At 38.8% G+C, this 20,014-nt stretch overlaps 1 protein-coding gene across 2 annotated transcripts in view; it reads right to left on the bottom strand.

The window, feature by feature from the left end:
- Positions 1 to 20,014, bottom strand: part of ptprq (protein tyrosine phosphatase receptor type Q) — a 42,909-nt gene that overhangs the window by 16,524 nt on the left and 6,371 nt on the right. For both annotated transcript variants that reach the window (XM_072385772.1, XM_072385771.1), the window contains exons 11-33: positions 19,072 to 19,202; positions 18,607 to 18,736; positions 18,375 to 18,528; positions 18,155 to 18,261; positions 17,244 to 17,341; positions 16,618 to 16,786; positions 16,187 to 16,447; positions 15,891 to 16,051; positions 13,367 to 13,478; positions 12,576 to 12,684; positions 10,819 to 10,933; positions 9,816 to 9,885; positions 9,513 to 9,712; positions 9,146 to 9,374; positions 8,895 to 9,023; positions 8,661 to 8,807; positions 8,033 to 8,193; positions 6,227 to 6,722; positions 5,934 to 6,095; positions 5,645 to 5,824; positions 5,406 to 5,513; positions 4,868 to 5,149; positions 4,489 to 4,770 (exon numbers count right to left, since the gene is read on the bottom strand). In XM_072385772.1, the coding sequence (XP_072241873.1) occupies positions 4,489 to 4,770; positions 4,868 to 5,149; positions 5,406 to 5,513; positions 5,645 to 5,824; positions 5,934 to 6,095; positions 6,227 to 6,722; positions 8,033 to 8,193; positions 8,661 to 8,807; positions 8,895 to 9,023; positions 9,146 to 9,374; positions 9,513 to 9,712; positions 9,816 to 9,885; positions 10,819 to 10,933; positions 12,576 to 12,684; positions 13,367 to 13,478; positions 15,891 to 16,051; positions 16,187 to 16,447; positions 16,618 to 16,786; positions 17,244 to 17,341; positions 18,155 to 18,261; positions 18,375 to 18,528; positions 18,607 to 18,736; positions 19,072 to 19,202 (3,993 nt within the window). The remainder of the gene's footprint in view (positions 1 to 4,488; positions 4,771 to 4,867; positions 5,150 to 5,405; positions 5,514 to 5,644; positions 5,825 to 5,933; positions 6,096 to 6,226; positions 6,723 to 8,032; positions 8,194 to 8,660; positions 8,808 to 8,894; positions 9,024 to 9,145; positions 9,375 to 9,512; positions 9,713 to 9,815; positions 9,886 to 10,818; positions 10,934 to 12,575; positions 12,685 to 13,366; positions 13,479 to 15,890; positions 16,052 to 16,186; positions 16,448 to 16,617; positions 16,787 to 17,243; positions 17,342 to 18,154; positions 18,262 to 18,374; positions 18,529 to 18,606; positions 18,737 to 19,071; positions 19,203 to 20,014) is intronic.

Below are 20,014 nucleotides of genomic sequence, written 5' to 3' on the forward strand. Positions count from 1 at the left end.
TGTCTAAACTGTGTAGGCTCACTACAGTATAAGGTGAGCCTTTTAAAGCATCAGTCACTTTTAAACACTGACAGTTCAGGGAAAATAAACAGAGAAAAATACTTATTATCATCAATATCTTCAATGGTCATTGTTATTGTCAGCAATGGTGTAATCAACAAAATGAACAACAGCATATCAAGTACGCCAATATTAAATTATATAACGAGTACGGAAAAAAACAGAAGAACAGAACTGTGAACAGTCACATTACCACATAAAATCAACAGGCAAATGTGAAATGCACAGATACACTTAGGGAAATTTGAACACTGAAAGTATGGGACTGCAAGAGAGAAAGATGAAAAGAAATACTCATCCTGTCCTCCTCAGCCCATCTGGAAATACTGCACATCATACAGAATAGAAAAAAAGTAGAGATAGTGGGGAAAGGGGGAATCAAACTTGAGAAATCCACAAGATAAATGACTGGCTAAAGAGGGCCAGGTGTGTGTGGGGGTCTGAGCCCAGGGGAGTGAGCCCCTGCTGGGCTTGGCTGTGCGGGAGAGACAAGGTGCCCTGGAGGTCCGGTGCTTGGCTGATAGTGGAGCAGCTAGAGCACAGGCAGAGATACAGGGTCAGTATGAGCAGTAATCATTCAGAGACTGAGAATATGTCACAAGCAAAATGATACCAAGAACAAAAAAATGTCTGTGTACTTGTGCTGTCAAATGATTAATCGTTTGCAAGCGACAATTTTTACATTTTCATCAAAATTAATCGCATGACTCTTTGTTGTTAATCGCAATTAATCATAAATTAATCACAAGTTTATCTTATTTTAAAATCTATTTAAATACCAACTAAATTAATATTTTATGCGCATATGCACATTTACTAGCTAAGCTGTCCCTTTTAAGAAGGTTGGAAGGTTAAAATCATAATTGCGATTAATCTTGATTAATTGTTTTGACAGCACTACTGCATAAAAATATAGACTGTATGCAACAAAGCTTGTGGTGGTTGTCTACACCATTTTTCCCAAAATCACATAAAAACCTAGAGATCAGCTTTAACACTTATCTTCAATAAGCATAACGAGGAGTACAACTAAATAATACATGATATCTGCAAATTTCAACTGCCACTGCATCGCTGCCACAGAAGTACGAAGTAGCATGAACCTTTTCAAAGCTTGTCAGGATTAGTTTTTTTCTGAGTTATCAAATTGTAAGTGGTTCTTTGGTCTGTTTCTGTTTTTCTCTGCGTTTCTTTATAATCTCTCACATTTTTCATCATGCAGAAACTGGCTGTCTCCAAAGCTCAATATCATCCCACCTGTTATCCAGACTGACAGTTATCTCCTTTCACTGATGGGCTGAAAGCTATTTTTCAATCGCAGAGTTTTTATGTAATTTTATTTCAAGGTAAGAGGAGATTTGAAAAAAAGTGTGCAGACTTGCCCTCCAGTAAGACTCTGTAGGGTTATATCTACTATTTACCAACAATTATGTGTAGTATCTAACACATGCTTTTACTTGATCTTATTTTGTTGATATATGAACGCAGGTGTTTTTGTGTTTCTGACTGACCGTCCTCGGGCAAGAGTAGTGTTAATGTCTTGGACTGGACCCCTCCGTCACCCTGTATAGTGCTGGAAGTCATCCACAAAGTGTAGTTATTGCCCCCAATCAGATGAGCCAGAGTGTAGACAAAATGTGAATCAGGTAAGGCGTGAGCAGGTAAGTCAGTAACAGGAACTCTCTGTGGAGAAAAGGTGTTTGGGTTATTTTTACAAAGGCATATGGGTGAGAAACTAAAGAAAATTCTAATTCTTCACATGCTGAGTAAAGTGTTTGTCCGCCACAAACCATATGGATGTACCTGGAATTGTCTGGAAACAGACTCTAAACCACGACTACTTCTACATGAACCATAGAATGCTGGTTATGAGGGAATTTTTTCAAGTATTCAGGTTGATTCTGTTTTTTTTTTCTGTTTGTCTGTTGGACATGTGAAAACCTTATATTGGTCCAATGGAAATCAGGATACAGAAACTCAACAGATAAAGACTATTGGGACTGACTGAATGGTTGATGACAAATTAGACACAGCTGTTCATACATAATCTAAATTATCACAAATATGGGATTATGAATAATAAAGTTTGTCATATTCCATGTTTACACCATGAAGAATCAGAAATGAGACAGTTATTTGCATGTAAATGCCCTTAATATGTCATATTGTGGAATGCCTATAATTGAGGTCAAAATTTTTTTTGGCTGCCATGATTGAAAGGGTTGAATTCTGTAAATGTTGAGAAAAGGTGCTTCAGAACTTTCTTTCGAATCTTTTAGCATAAGATACACTGAACCGTCTTCTCTGAAAGGTAAGGAAACAATGATACACAATAGGTCTTGTATAAGTTTGTGGTGGAAAACGCTTTCAGCCAGCGATTCAAAGAAACTCAACAAGTGGATAAAGAAGGCTGGCTCTGTGATGGGTTACGGCTCTGGAGTCACTTCACTGTGATGAAGAATGCTGCACAAGTTATTCAGCATAATGGGCAATACTGACCACCAACAATATAACAAATTATTGAAACAATGGAGTGTGTTTAGTAAGAGGCTTCCTCAGCTACGCTGTCACTCAGATACGGGAGGTTCCTGCCAGCAGTAACAACCATACAAAATGACAGCTTATGATGATTACTAAAAAATTTGTTTGCAACATTATAGTTTCCTTTTGGGAGAAATGATGTATTCTTAATTTAATTAGATTTTTTTCACAATCCCTCACAGTCAAATCAACTTACTGAACATCTAAAGAGTAGACCAGGGGGTGAATATGAGAATCTTTTGTCAATGTGAGAACTTTTATGACTGGTACCCTACAATATTTTGTTTAAGCAACATTTTCTCAGAGTTGTCCATGTTTATATACCCAGCATGAATTATACGAACACACAGGGTAAAGACATTGTATCTAAGAGTATCTAAGATACTTACAGATACACTTACAGAATTTTGTAATATGACCACAACATATTTGCATCAAAAACATCCACTGATGCACCGTGGACTGCGATTGAGTTTTCTTACACCCATTTGAATTCTACATCTCATCGAGCTTTGATTTTATTATGTTTCCATTGAAGTGCAGCCTTTTTTTCCCTCTAGTTCAAACAGCTGCCTGATGCTGAAAACAGGTTAATAGACAGTAATGAGAATAAACCCAACAGGAATGCTGCAGGTCAGACCAAGCCAAATCAATTAGGCAAAAGTTGTTAAAACGATTGGAAGAGCAAGGTTGAACAATAGAATTATTACTATTTTCACGCTCATTTCATAGTTATCTAATCCAACCTGGATGTAAACTATTTAACAGAACAGCTTTAACATATATACAGACTGAATATATTAAAAACAGTTTAATTGTGCCTCACCTGTGCCGTGACAGTGTTGTTATCACTGTAGTAAATAGTGTAATGTACAATAATCCCATTGGGTTCAGTGGGTGGGTACCACATCAAGGTGATAGAGGAAGCAGTCACGTTTACGAGAGTCACATTCTGCGGTGGGTCAGTTGGTTCTAAAAAGTGGACAGAGTCACGATGCAACTTACAAAACAACATCATAAGAGTTCAATTTTATTTTGTATGTGAGGAGTCAGGTCAACGGTCACAACCTGCACAATACCTGCTTCAGTGGTGGTGAAGCTGATGTAGATCAGCACTCCTCCATCTCCTAGTCTGGTCCAGCTGGAGACAGAGGCATTGTAGCGACTCTCTGAGTCCACATTAATAACCACAGATGTCTCTGTCACATTATGCCACAGCTCAGCGGTTTCATTCCTAACAAAGAGCGCAACAATTTAATGCTGAATTACATCTGTGTTCAAACTTCTTACTTTCAAACAGAAGACTGAAGAAGCTTTCCAAACTCACCAAACTCTGACATTGTAATAGAGTATGTCTGAATTGGCTTGAAGGGGTGGTTCCCATGACAATTCTACTTCATAATCAGACAACTTCCTGGCAAGGAGAAGCTGAGGAGCTGTGTCTGGAGCTGAGATGCAGGAGAAAATCTTTCCAGTAACACAGAACTAAGATGCCTTGTAAAATCTATATGGAAAGGTTAATAAAAACATTTAGCATTGTACAAGTCAGAGACTCTGATGGACCCCAGGAAGATGCCAAGAGATGAACAAAATATTGCTCTGAAAAGAAAAAAGCCTGTTAGTTGTAATAACTTGTGACAATGGGATTTTTGCCTCGCCGTCCTGATGGAAGACACAAGCATCACGTGAGATGAGCAACCTGTGATGTAACGTCATTAGCATGAACTTAAGACAGAAAGATGTTACTGTGGAGGAAAGGACAGGAGGAAAGTCAGATTTAATCAGATGCCCTTTGAACTCATTATGCAGTTGTTATATAAATGCACTGTGTCCTCGAACTGAAAAGAAACCCTCCCCTTTTCTCTTTCCCCCACCCGTTCGTCTCACCATCCTCAAGTGTGGTGATGTTGAGTGGTTCGCTGCTGTAGTTTCCCGGCCCAGCTCGAGTGTGGGCTTGAACCATGACGCGGTATTGTGCATACTTCCTCAGATGCGTTATATGGATAAAGTTGATTGGTGAAGTGAGGTTCAAGTAGTGGGTAGAGTTCCAGAGCTCCAGGCTGTAGTGACTAATGACTCCGTTAGGCAGCAGAGGAGGCTGCCAAGTCACGTTCACCTCACTCGGACTGACCGACTCATAGGAGAGGCCATATGGAGGACTGCCTGGAACTGTAGATGGAATTAGGAGCAGAAATGCAGTTGAGACAGTTGATATTCATCATAAAGGCTTTCACATGTGTGTATTTCTTCACATTCTTTAACACACCATCTTCTCCAGACAGCAGGTATAATGTGTCTGATGTTTGGTTGCCATAGCCATAACGCGTGTATGCCCTCACAGAGACATTGTAATAGGAGAATGGCTTCAGATTGATGAGAGTGACTCTGTTAGAGGTGATGTTCATCATTGCAGAGTAGGATTCGTTCTCATACAAGACCTCATAGTACTGGATCACCCCGTTAGCTTTCTCTGGTTTGGACCAGGTTAGAATGGCATTTGAAGAGCTGGTTTCTACCACAGTGAGGTTCTCAGGGGGGGAGTCAGGCTCTGTAAGAGGCATGGACAGCAAAATGTCAAGGGGTTCAAGTACAATTAAGCATGACAACCTAACACAGCAATGCAAATGCTCTATGCATGACATTCTGAGAGCAAATTCTTGATGGAGCTTAGGTGGTGTATTATTGGTGTGACTGTCGATACTCTACACAGGCTCTATATATCACCAATTCATTTTCTTCCATCAGTGAAAGCCAGATAATTGCTTTAACCTTTGTTTTTTTGCATGTATAAATTCAGCCCATACCGTCCTCTAAGGTGAAAACAAAAATGTCATCCTCTTCGGACAGAGAGCTCTCTCCCACAGCTGTAGAAGCGGCTACACGTAGCTTATAGCCAGAGTATTTCTCCAAATCTACACATTACAAGAGAGAGGAAAACATTCAACAAAATGTATTTACTCTGGAGACTTTTCCATTTAATTTTGTAATTGCATAAGAAAATGTAAACTGGGTTGTATATTTTTGTACTCAGAATAAACTCTACCTGATATCAATATGCTGATTGTGTTAGTGACCCACTTCAGGGCTTGATTACTTTGTAGTTTAAGACCATAAACAGTGTAATGAGTGATCCGTCCATTGGGATTGAGTGGTGGGACCCAGCTCACTAGTATAGAGGTAGAGCTGATGTTTTGATAAGACACATCAAGCACAGAGCTGGGGACTAGAAAACAACAGAACAAGATATTACTGCTAACAAGGAGAGACTTTTTATACATTTCTTTCTGAGTTTAGTTACAAAGCAACTGTAAGTATAACATGACCTTGCTCACCTTGCTCACTGGTCTTCTCAGTAATATCTGTAGCAGGGCCCTCTCCCACAGTGGTGGAAGCAGTGACCCTGAACTTGTACTCGGTGAAAGGACTCAGATCTGACACCAAGTAAGACAACTCCTCAGATAAAACGTCCACTACCTCCTCCCTCACTGTTACACCTGAGGCATTCATACAGACATATGCACACACAGAATTTACAAGCACCTGTTTTTTTTCTTTTTTATTGACAATCCTTGTGAAAGGAAAGCAAAGCCAGAAGAAGCAGTGTTTACAGTTAGTGCTGTCCCACCTGTAGTTCCTGACACTGCTGCACTGCGTGTTGAGAAGCGTCCTGTAACTGAAGCATCATGCGTGGACAAGTGTAGCTGGGCTGTCAGTGCAATAGTTGAAGTGTCTGAGGTCACCTCCTCTGTATGAGACTGGTCTGTCAGCCATGGTGGAAGTGTACCATGTGGCATAGAGGTAACAGAAAAAGCAGAAGTCCTAGAGACTGCATTGTCAGAAGTTTGCGTGTTGCTATAAGATTGTGAGTTATAATCAGGGCTGGGCCTATCAGTGGGCATAGGGTCAATGGTTGGTTGAGTGTCAGTATTCACAATATGATCTGTGACGCTACGTCCAGAGCGTGTGAAGCTGGAAGCAATCATGCCAGCAGGCTGTGTGCGGTCTGCAACGATTGCTGTGAAAGCCGGAGGAGATGTGATCAGACTGAGTTCAGCAGTTCTCTTACGCCTCTCGGGACTGTCAGGAGGAAGTGTTTTATCCTCATATAAACCAGTTGCGTTCTGAGGAAAGAAAGAATGGCACTGTTTCTCAATTATTTTGCCTAATCTGTTCTAAAAAACTGAGAGGACAGCAGTAGCTAGAGTTGGTGGAAGAAGTGCTCAGATGATCTGCTATAGCAAAAGCATCAGTATAGAGATCCAAAAGTATTCCAATACAGTTAAAAGTTCAGTATGAAAAATCCTACAGAAGTAAAAATACATAAATGCATTATAAATGCAAAAACATTATGATTATTTATACTGATGCATCACTGCGTAAGAAGCATGATAATGTTGTAGTGGTTAATCTAGGTGTACAGTGTTATATCACTTTTATGTCACATTTCATACTCTTTCATACATTTCATAAATCTAACAAGTCTTAAGATGACAAATAGGGGAGGAAAGAAGAAAAAAATGATAAAGGTCTGATACACCAATTTATTTTTAGTTTTTTCATTGACTCTATAATCTTGGGAGTTAGATCAAATATTCAATCTTGTGAGCATTTGTGGGAATCAGTCACAATCAAGTGGAGCATTTAACACATAAAAATGTAAAATGTAACCTTGACTACCCTTCTTATTGTAAGATGTTAAAAGCTTTAATTCTACATGTCATTAGAAAAGATTGTTACATTATCCAACGTGTATAAAAATACCTCTTAAAGGTAACTTTGATTGTGAAACAAATATAGTGGACTACAAAGTTAAATCTCAAGGCGTGCATGAAAAGAAAGTACTCAAGTAAAGGACAAGTATTACAATCAGTACTGTCTTGACAGAAGACGGCAAACAGGGCTCATGGGTTGCAGATGGTGACATTTTAAAAAAAATATCCCAATAACAGAAATCCCAGTAGCATAAATTTGTTTACCAGTGAGCACGTAAAGGTGGATATACAGTATAAGTGGATATAGCACCTGCATAATGTAGTCATATGCAACTCATTGTTCCCGTTGGTCAAACTGCAGACTTTTTAAAGTGTTTCACAGTTGAAAAATGTCTAATATTGTTGAAATGTGTTGATCCTTGAGGCTATAGTTGTTTTTGTAATCAAATCATGCTGAAAAGTATAATGACAGAGCTTTCCATTATTTTGACAGCTCCCCATACTTTTTGACAGGATTGTGCAGGTGTCTATCAGAGTTTTAGGCTTTATTTATTCAGAATTTACAAACAAATCAAGTAAACAGGACCATTTATCCTTGATACGTCTGTACAGTTCAGTTCAACCCAGCAAGACTGAGAGAATTTGTAACAGTACTGACCTGTGACACCAGTAATCATGTTGGTTATATAAAGCTGTGAAGTCAGTAACATCGGCCTTACCTCTGCAATGAGAGAGATGTCCTGCAGCAGGGTGTCATCCACCAGGACCTGCAGTCTGTACTGGATTATGGGACCGTTGGGCTGGGCTGGGCTTCTCCAGCTCACACGAATTGAAACCGAATCCTCAGCTATGGCCGTAAGGTTTCGCACTGCACTGGGTGCTAGTCACACAAACAGAGCCACACAGAGTTACACACAAAAACACTCATACTCAAAACACAAATTTAGGATGATTTACATAGCCCTATTAAAATCAAATTCACTTCAGTTTTATTTGTATCGCACCAGATCACAACAAATGTCATCTCTGGGCACAAAGATACAGTCCAATTCAAGCCAATTACAGTCCCATTTATTGTAATGCAATCATAATCCAGTCAATTCCAGTTCAATAAACTCCAAAATAGTCCAATTCCCACAAAGCCAATTAAAAAAAAAGTTGCCTTGATCGCACTGAAACTTCTGTTTCACCCAGTCTCCTGTCCTGAGCATGCACCAGACGATGGTGGAAAGAAAAAAACTCCCTTTTAACTGGAAGAAACGTCTCACACTAGCCCTAAAAGTACTGTTTGAGATTTGTCAAAATGCAAATAGGTCTAGTAGTACTTTACATTATTAATGTGCTCACCTTCAGCAGGTGTAATTACGACATCCTCTGCAGCTGGACCCACTTCTCCTGAAGCTTTTGCTCGAACAGCAATTCTATACCTTGTGTAGGGTGTTAAACCAGCAAAAGCAAAGCGGGTGTCCCAAGTGCTGTTTTCATACAAAAATCCTGGAAAAAAGAAAAAGATAAACAATTGTATGAATTATGTGTTCTGAAGAATGCTATGGCATGTTCCATAGTATAAATATCAATAACCTGTAGGTCCATAAAGGTAGAGCATGTAAGTGAACCTTCCAGTGGTGATGCTAGGAGGACTCCAAGACACAGAAATTGATCTGGATGTCATATTCAGTATAGATAGGTTTTGTGGCGGATCTTCTGGAGCTGTCATGCACAAACACATATGTATAGAGATGCTATAAATGTTGATAACCTATGAATATACAAACAGAACAAAAAAAACTGCACGTGAATGTAAAAGCTTTTTCCTTTTGTGTCCCCCACACCTGATTCCGGCATGCGAACCATAGTGGAGGCTATCTGTCCCTCTCCATCCGAGGTAAAGGCAGACACCTCAAATAGGTAGGCGGTGTAAGGTCGCAGCTGATCAACTCCTACTGATATGGGCACACTCCAAGAGGCTGCAGGGGGCACAGCAGAGAGGGTGATGGGTGGGGACGATGCTGTTATCTCCAAGGGGCTGAGAGTTGCACGTGATAGGATATCAGCTGCATCCTGGACGCATAAAATCAAATGTACATAAATTGAGGAGACCTTTACAGGACCACCTTTTAATGAGTATTAATTATCCTAACAGAAACACAGCATTTCAATTACAACCAAGACAGAGATAGTGACAGAATGATGCAGTACGTTGCAGTGAGGCAGCGCTCCAATCAGGATGTCCTCCGCATTGACCTCCAGCATGCGGACAGTCTGCCCTGTCCGAGCGTGTTTCGCTTTGACAGCAAACTTTGTGATGAGACCGTTAATGCGGTGTGGAAGGAACCAGGTAACTTCAACGAAAGTGTGGTTCTTATGGACAGCTGTCAGATTGGTCACCAAGCCAGGGGCTGCAGGAAATGTAATTAATTAAGTTATTACACTTTTATTACAATTTTATTTGGAAAGTCTGGATCAGATTGCAGGGGTGTGTGCTTGTGCACGGCTACTCACCTGACTCAGCTGTCTTTATGTATAAAGGTTTGCTGAATGCTCCAATTCCAGCTGGAGAAGTAGCTGCTACCTAAAGAGAAAGAGACAGTTGTTAGGCTTCTTCATGATTAATTCATGCCCCATTCAATAGCAGTTACCATATCCCATTCACATGCTAATCTCAGCCACTGTATAATCATTGCCAGAATACACTAACTTGAAAAAAAGATAAAAGTGGGGAGATTGTTGCACTTTTTTTTAAGAACACAGAACTTGCTTGTGTGGACAGGAGTGATATATTGTCCATCTCTTTCTGTTTAAAAAATAGGTGCAAATGATAAACCTCTGCCAAGATTTCCCTCAGGAGTATCACAAAACTTTGTGGTCTATCAGTGATCCAGTAAGAAAGAATTGTGTGCTGCTGTGTACATGGACTGGAGAGCCAACACAATCACAGGGAGGATGCAGTAATATGATCCATGAACACACATGCATAAACACACACTCACAGATGACTGCAGAATGCACAGGGATAATCAGCAAGTGTGCCAGTCCATCAAAGCCCATTTGTATGAAGGTCATTGTGGGTTAATGGATTCCGAAAACTAATAAGCATGATCACATTCAAGCTTAGTGACAACAGACAGTGGAAAGAGCCTGTGTTGATCCATAGATCTGTTTACTTAATCAATAATGCAGTCAGGATCAATTACCAGCATTCAGCCAGATCTAGAGAATAGCCCGGTCCTGTGGGATCACTGTCATATCCACATGATAAGACAGTTTCCAGGAATGTTTGTAATGAAACACACAATGAATTGTTGGTGCTTGGGTGTGAATCTATTGAGTAAATCCATTAAGATTAATTTACCCACATATCAAACAGTTCCATAGACTGTATTGTATTTGTTTTGTATATATGTTTTAACCATTTTTTGGGTTAGCTCATAAAATAAAATCACTATAAGCTGTTCTTCAATAACAATCAAACTTTGGATCATAAATGTTAAATTGTTTATCTTACCTCAATTTGGTATGTAGAACCTGAGGTGAAGTCAGTGAGGAGAGTCTCTGGTATGTCCAGGTATTTGGTCACCTGAGTGAAAGAGGGATCGGGGTACGGACACACCTCCTTATACCTACGAAATAGAAATAATACCTAAGATCATCATATCAACTTACTGCATTTTTTGCTTACTGTTTTGTAGAACCGTATGCGATGAGTACTAAAATAAATCTAATCGGATCCTTTTAGTCAAGAACTGTATCTCCAGTGGGGATTTTTTCTTGTAGAAAGTGTCAACACTACAAGAAGAAATTTGTTTAGAAAAAAATGAACAATTAGCTTGAACCCTTATTTCATAATTACACAGCATCCCTTATTTCTTATCATTTTAAGAAACATAAAATTGTTTATTTGAAGTTACAACAGTTACTAATCAATTTGACTTCTAGTCCAATTAACAACACAAAAGTTGTCATTAAGTTACTTAAATGATGATTTTGTCAGATGAGGCTGTGGTTATGAAGTCAGGATTTTAATAGAGCAGAGTGACACTCTGGAAATGCTTTAAGCAACCACAAGTTCACATGTCATACTAACTGACTCCTTCTCAATTACCATTTCTGATTAATCTGACAAATCAAATAAAAAAAATATGTGAGTGCAGCTTTTTAAGACATTTGGCTCAATCAACATGCACTTACACTTTACTGTTTTTACGAAAGGATGCAAAAACATTCAACTCTGGACCCTGTGCTGAGCACCAGGGCCCATCTGAGCCTAGTCCAGTGTATGCGTACAGCAATGATTAAATCTCCAACCACATCACCCGAGTGTGTTAATCTGGTTTTCGGAAGCTTGGTTTTGTACAATCTCAGCTGGACCAACATATTTACTGTGCATGTATTTTAAAAGTCTGATTTGGTCAGACTAACACAACAATATTTTTTTTTCTAGACTTGTAAATGTGCTTAACAGCCAAACAGTGACTGGACACAACTCAACTTGACTGTATGATGGTATTATTGCTGCAAAACTACAGAGAATCTGTGACTGCAGAATTTGTAGAAGTTGTAAATACACACATTCTATTCCACGAATCACGAGTAAGGAAACTCTCACACCTATACTTTTGCTCCTATTGCATAACTCCAGTTCTGTTAATAATAGCCATTGCCGCCAGTGGTAACAAATATTGATGCTCATTTTAGGGTTTCGTCTGTAAAGGCGTGGGCTTCCAACAGATCTGACATCCAAACACATTGATAGCAGGGTTATGCTGATAATTCAGTTAACTAAAGTATCATAGTTATAATAGCTTAAGTATGAATAATACAATTTATGTGTATGAAAAAGATTTTGCAACCTCTTTTGCAAGTCTTTCCTACCATTGGACACTTTGCCATTACAGAGCAACTAGTATACACAGAAGTGTGGATACCATTGACTATACAGCATCTGACTCTAGCATAGAACTAAAATAAAGTGTAGAGGTTATACACGACCATAGTTTGACTAATGTTAGCATCCAACATCAACCCAAGTCTTTGGATTTTCTTAGAATTTTCTCCTTAAAGTTGTCTTTAATTGTTTAAGCAGAAATTCATACTCTGGCTATTTATAAGTTAAAGTTTAAGCAAAGTTTAAGCAAAGTTAAGTTAAGTTACCTTACAATCCACTCATACGTTTACAAATGTATGTGGTTAATATGTGTATTAATCCATTAATTTCCATCATTGGAAATGTTAGATTTCAACATGTACAGCAGAAAGAACTACCTGATGACGTATCCATCGATATTGTTTGCATCAGGTGGCATGGTCCAGGAGAGCAGAATACCATTAGAACCAACAGCTTCTCCCTCCAGGCCTAAAGGGGGACCTGGAACTAAAAGTTTGAGTGTGATGTGTGATGGAGAGTGGTAAACACCACCAACCAAAGATAAGGTATCATCCAGTACAGCTCAACAAACAGTTGTGAGTTAACCACCAGTACCCAAGCCAAATGGTGTCTCAGTGGCTTCAACATATTTTCTCCATCTTTTCAGTCTGTTGAGTACAATACCTTCAATAAGCAAGATTTGGTTTAAATCTTCTGATTAATACCTACGTTATCAAAACTCACAAGAACCATTACAAGTACAAGTTTCATTTGAAGAACAGTACTGTTGCCTTTGGTAGACAGGTCCTCCAAAAGTGTGCATGAGTGGGATCTTGTAGTGTGTATACGGCCTGCATGACTGCGTTTTAGTCTGAATCCTGATGAATAAGGCTTCACACAGCAGTGGCATTTCACTGACATTCACTGCAGACCCATTCATCCACTGGTTCAAAAGCCCAGGCTTAAGTTACCTAAAAGGAATTAAAGAGTGAAGGAAGTATACACAGTCACACACATGCACACACACACCCACTCTCCTACTTTGCTCTGTCGTTTTCCTCGTGTGTGTGTGTGTATGCGAATCGTATATATATAGTGACTAAATGGAACAGCAGGGCACAGAGCAGGGGAGCGCCCGACTGTACTTGAAACCCCCACACAAACAAAAACGTGTTTGTGAACTTCTCACCACTCTCATTTGTATTGATCATACGGCTGACCCCAGGGCTGATATTGGAAGAGGAGGCTGCTGTGACTGTCACTGTGTATTGTGTCCCTGGACTGACATTCACCACATCAACCTGTGGAAACAACAAAACACATTTGGTCACAACACACACACAGGCGCAGACCGTACAGCTGACGCTCCTCTTTGTCGACACCATCTGTTGTGTTCCAAATGTATTTATGTTTGATGGCTTTTAAATGGTATTTTATTCAGTAATACCACTTATAAAACTTCTATTGTTTGACCATTTAATTCAAGACATAGTATTCGTAGCATCATCTTTGTTTAGGCTCTGTTTTTCCTCAACCAAAGTGAAAGCAGAGACAGGTGTATCTGATTATTGTTCCTTTGATTTCTCATAAATTACAATGGGAATTCATGACTCATGACACTTGCTGATGAAGTGGATCAGCGGCAAAGAAAGGGCCCATAATTTTAGTACACTCTCTTTCAATTGAAATGTAAGGGCCTCCTAATGATGGGGGACGTTCCTGGCCTGGTTGTACCATTTACCACAGGTCATCCTTATATGTTTTTAAAGGCTTAAAATGTGCAAAAAAATTCTGGCTGAATTTTTAAAGTTTCTATTCACAGTTGTAGTACCAAAAGCTGGATGTTTCTATTTTTAAATCTATTTAAATGTTTCTGTTCACTGACATGCATTCTAAGATACAGTATATGGTAACTTTAGCTGGTAGATGATGCTTTGTCGAAAACTGCCTGTATGTATTTTACTCAGTTTCACAACAACTAGTACTCTCATTTAAGCTCAGGGTCACAACTACTGGTCTGTGTTTATTATTGACTGATGTACAGAATATCTTATTGTTTATATTTAATCTTATACTTTAAATTATTGTACCCTACATATTATATATCTTTAATGCAATGATGAACATTAAAGAGACACTTCGGGAGAGTTCTGAAACCCAGTAACTCTATTAATCTGTACACCTACAGTAGGATAAAATTTGAAAACCTTTGAAAGCATTTTTACTTCCACTTTATCAAAACTGAGAATAAGAGAGCTAATAGCCACCTTATAAATCAAGATCCGTTATAGTGATATTACCAAACCTGTCATTCAAATCTATTGCAATAGAAAGAAATTTAGCTGTTAACTACTAGCCAGGCTCCTCAGTAAATGTACTATTTTTGGAAACCTTAGAAAAATGGCATAGGTTATAGTTTCAGTATAGAAAATAAAGCCAGATACAGCTCCAGGGAGGAAGAAGTTAAATAGCAGCAGGAAGAAACAAGAAGAGCACTCTGAGAGTGTGATCAGAAAGAAGTCTGAATCTGCCCAAAAAAATTCAACAGACACAGACTCTTCACAAAGTTTTGTAAAATTTGTCAGTCAAATAAATCAAAAAAGCTAAATATCTCTCAGCTACTTTATTTTGCTATGTTATAAATTAAGGAATTACAACCACTCTGCACTCTACACTTAGTCATCATGTAAAAAAGATTATGGTGGGTGGAGATGAGTAGAAGACAGCTTGTGGTTGCACTTGTCTGTATCTTTATGTCTATGAGACAGATGTGGAATGTATTATATACTGCAGTCTTTTAGGTTGATTTTGTGTTGGGGCCATTTGTTTGTTGTGTGGTGGCAGCATGCTGATACCCTAAGTTACCAGAGTCAACATAAACAGCATGTTCTTTTGAGTTATCTGGCTGCATGTGCACTCTTTTATACAAGAACAGCCTGAATGATTAGTGCATTGATGTGATGTATATGAGCAATATGTGATCAAGTGCCAGATATGCAGAGGTAGTTCTTACCTGTGAGTGCACCTGTCCAAGGCAGAATGTGAGCAACAGGATGACTGAGAAGAAGGCCATGCTGGGCAGGGTTATGTTTAGTTTAGTTACAGCAGGTTAGAGGTGGCAACAATATATCTGCATCCAGTTTTGTTGCATAAAGGTTAGCAGCTATCTAAAGGTAATCCACTGAGCAGTTTGAGAGAGACTCCACATTTAGAAGTTAATGGCATAAAAAAAGTTTACAGGGTTAGTCGTCCAGGCACTGGATGATAACAATCTTGGTCTGTTGGTATTCCAAAATTTTAGTGGTTTGCAAGTTAGGGCAGTGGAGCCTATCATTAGCACAGGGCTAACGCGCTTCCCCTTGTCTCTATGCCTCTCTTGGGAGAGCTGCTTAAGCAAATGAATGATTCAGGGTTGAGCTCATGACGGCAACTTAATAAATAATGAGATCTGTTACTCAACTAGTGTGTGTGTGCATGTGTGTGTGTGTAAGGTTACAGTTTCGGGGGTATCGGACACCTGGCAGCCAGGAAGAGCCGATGCTGGGTGGGACTTGTTTGAATGGGAGGAGAGCTACTGTATGTTTGAGAATGTGCGCTTTGTATATTTAGTATTAAAACTGAGATAAAATGGAGGCAGGCAGCTCTAAGATTAGTGCACTGATGGAATTCTGGCAAAAATGTACTTGTTGTCCAAGTCCTAAACATCTGTGTACCTGGATGTATCCGTCATTAGCAGGATAAAATGTAACTTCTCCATGGTTTGGTTGCAGGCTCACTTGGTAATGATCCACACAGCCCACTGCCTGCTTCCAGCATAGCGAAAATGAACGTGCAGATACATTCACCACACGCACCCCTCGGACACGGGTTGGCACTCGTAAAGAAAAGGAAAAGGAGAAACAGAGTTAGCGATAAGGGGAAAGTTTCTGTAATTTAATGAAGACATGATGAGGGCAGGTGGGGATAAAAGAGCTGTTGACCTGTGTAGCCCCCTTGTAATCTCATCTACCTGTGGTTACAGTCAGAAAGGCAGCATTTCCTGCTGTCAATCCTCTCACTCTCTCAGTGCTCACGTTGTAGCTGCAGCCGTCCAGCAGACCTGTAACCACGGCAACCCGCTCCTCTTTGGGTATTATAAGTGTGTTTGTGACTGAAGCATTGGTCACAGTGATTCTGTGGAAGTCAAACTCTCCAGGTGCACTGTCCCAGCTCACAGTGACAGATGAAGAGTTTCTGTTTTCTAAATGAAGAGCACACAATCCTGCTGGATCTGAAAGATATACATACAATTTTAAAAGTACAGACAACACAGTTTACGCCAATTCTTTCTTCTTGTCTTATTTTACGAAGGAATCATATTTTGATATTTTGAGGAAGCATGACAAGCAGTAACATTTCGGCCGATGTGTTTTAGTGTTTATGTGTGTTTCAGTCTCTTACTTGTGCTGAAATCTCTGTTTGCTGTCTGACTGGTGTCTGACCCCATCACACTCTGAATACTGACCCCATAGTCTGAACCTGGGATCAAATCCCTGAACTCATAGCTTGTGCTCTGTACAAGCACCTCAGTCCATGACTTCCTGTCTACTGACAGCAGGCCGAAAAGAAGCTGCCAAAACACAACACAATGATTCTAAGCCTTCAAACTTTTTAATTAAAGACAGAGACTATACAAAACATTTTGGTTTAGTGTATCCTATATTCTGTATGTTTTGAAAATCCATAACTTTGAACTTGTTGAATTTAACTGTGAGTGGTTGTAATGTGCTTGGTCATTCTTCCTGGCTTAAGCTCTGAGGGTCATATATCTTTCAAAGGTTGTAACCAAATCCATGGTGTGCCAGCAGCAGTTGCTAAGTAACCACCAGGTTAATGCGGAAACTGATGTAAGTGGCATCCTATTATTATACAGTGTTTTGACATATGTATTTGCGAGGCAAATGCCATCGATACATACCAGTATGCACATCTGTCTAGAAGACATAACTGCTTGATAATATATTGTATTGTTTTATCTTTTTCTGTTTATGTGAACCTGAACAGATACAGCAGCTTATATATCTTACCTTGTACTTTTCTACCTGTCCTGGTGGTGGTCTCCAGGAGACAAATACGGACGTCACTGCCTGTTCTGAAAAATTAACTTCTTGTGGCATGTCTGGTCCTGGAGACAAGGAACTCATAAGTATGTGGTACCACATATTGACACCAAATTATATGTTACTGGGTCATTGGTTCACTTTGAACCTGCAGGGGGAGATGCTGGAGCTGAAAAAGCACTGAGATCCAAACTGAACAGAATTGAATGAAGTATTAAGAGTGATTATTGTAGTAAAGACAAGTAAAAGAATAAAATAAAAGTACATTTCTTAATATTAATGTTCTGCATTTCTGTTATTCTACCGTAATGTAGAGAGAGACACTACATGGAAAACCACTTTTGTGCCAACCCACAGTGGTTGTGCTTTCAAAAACATCCATTTTACACATGTGAGTTTCCATTTTACTACACCTTGTCATTTGGATAGGTGGAAATCAGTGCATATTCATTAGGTATGTATTCATGTAGAATTTAAACAACATTTTAGGAAACTCTAGGAAACTATCACCTAATGATAATTTCCCAGCTGACTACTTCCATCATGTTGTCAATGTAAGTTATCAGTTGGGATGTTTAATTTTAATATTTGTTGGTTATGTTTTTTACATATTTACATGTAATGTCTCCCAGTTAAAAAATCAAAAATGTAGGCTACTTAAAGAATAATAATTAAAAAAAAATCTAATTTTTTTGTTCTCCGTTTAATGATGATGATAATATTTCTGAGGTTGAATTTACATTTCTGCTTGCCTCTGCCTATCTATGTCCTCCTTTTGAAATCAAAATTGATTTTGTGTCTCTTTCTTAAACATGTGCACATGAGGGAAAAAATTCAGTCAATATTTGGTGCAGCATCCTGCATACATGTTAACTCACTAGTATGAAGGATTAAAGTAGCAGGTTTACTTCGTCTTTCCCCGCAGGTGGTAATGACTTCAACAGTGTACGGACTTCCAGGAGCAAGGCCTTCAAAACTGTATGATCTGTGAACACACATAGCTTCAGCAGTCAGAGCTTTTCAGCAAAAGCTATGATAGTTTATGTTAAGTCTATGCTAATAATAATTTGTGTTGTGGTTGACAAAGGTAAGACTGACCTGGGCTCCTGATTAGCAATGATCAGCTCCTGAATGGATGTTCTATTTTTGATTGACAGGATGAGTGTGTTCAGCAGTCCCCTGGCTGTAGTCCAACTAATGCATATGGATGATGAGGTTTTATTGACAAGAGAGACCTCCACTGGGGCAGGAGCTGCCATATCACAAAACAATGCATGTTAGGAATGAAAGACAGAGAAGTACTCGAAAAAGTGTGTGTATGTGGGTTTACCTGCAGTGATATTGATTGTGACAGGCGAACTGTCAGTGAAGGACTCCTTTTCTGTCCTTACAGCAAAGTGATAGAGGGAGCCCGGAGTAAGACTAGAAAACACAACACTCTGACTGAACACCTTCTGCACCTGTAGCACATAAATCAAATGAGCAAAACGCTTAACTAAGTTTACAATTACAATTCTTTCAGCAACAGCATTAATTAGTGGGGGTTGGGGACTGCATTTGTGCACAAATTAATGTGTTATACATTAAAGCAGGCAAACAAGCCCCCATAGCAAGCCTGAAACTACTGATTGTTGCCTTGCTGAAGGCTATTCAGTGGCCATCTGTGTGGGTACAAACAATTCTTACTTAATCATTTATCCTTTGAAACATCAAATATTCAAACTTCAACAGATCTGTTTTCAAAATAGGTGAGAAAAAAAGAGCGTAGCTTATCTTGTTTTTTGTTGCTGTCTACCTTAAATGAGTGGACACAGTTGAGGCAGACAACCTCATAGCTGTGAGCCTGTCCTTTTGCTGGATCCCAAAGCAGCTCAATGGATGACTCTGTCACCACTCCCTCCCTCACTCTGCTGGGAGGAGCCAGGTCTAAAATCATACAGCATACATCACAGCCAACACTGTAATTATTCCTCAAACTTCCTGGAAAACTTTACCTTTGCTAAAAATAATAGCTTAAGTATTGCATTTCATTTTTTTTAGAAAACTCAAAAGTTAATTAAAAGTTAAAACTTGTAACATTAAAAGTTATTTTGATAAACTAAATTCTCTAAAAAGAGGAAAAGCTTAAATCAATTCTGTAACCTGGACTCTTATTTTAACTTAATTTAGTAGACAGAAAATGTGTTCAGTCACATCAGTGGTGGTTCACCATGAAGATAGTTAGATGCCATAAAATGATTAATGGTTTATAACAAGACAGAATATCTATCATACAATATACTGTATATGCAATATATATATAATATACACAATATCAGTCTTGCAGCCTCACAAAAAAGTAGTCTGATCTAATAGCACAGACTTCTATCATTTCTAAATCTTATCACTACAAATCTTCAAAAGTAAGAAGCAGTGATGTGGTGCCAATATTAGGGTGGAATAAATTTTAAATCTGATTGCTGAAATATGCATGAGATGATGATGTGAAAACTACTTTTAACTGAAGCCAAAGCCAAATAAGGATGGTGAAAACAACATCTCATTGCTCTCATTGATACTCAAGCAGTAAACAACTAAATACATAAGAATTTGGAAATCAGTCTCAACTGAAAGTTACAATGTATGTATATATTATACATCTATATATATATATATTTACATAATATGTACATATATTTATAGAGAAAAACATGATTTCAAGTCAATGCATCCCTTTTTATATTTTACACTTTCAACAA

The sequence above is a fragment of the Leuresthes tenuis genome, unplaced genomic scaffold, assembly GCF_036924035.1.
Source record: "Leuresthes tenuis unplaced genomic scaffold, fLeuTen1.0.hap1 SCAF_5, whole genome shotgun sequence".
NCBI classification, from domain to species: Eukaryota; Metazoa; Chordata; class Actinopteri; order Atheriniformes; family Atherinopsidae; genus Leuresthes; species Leuresthes tenuis.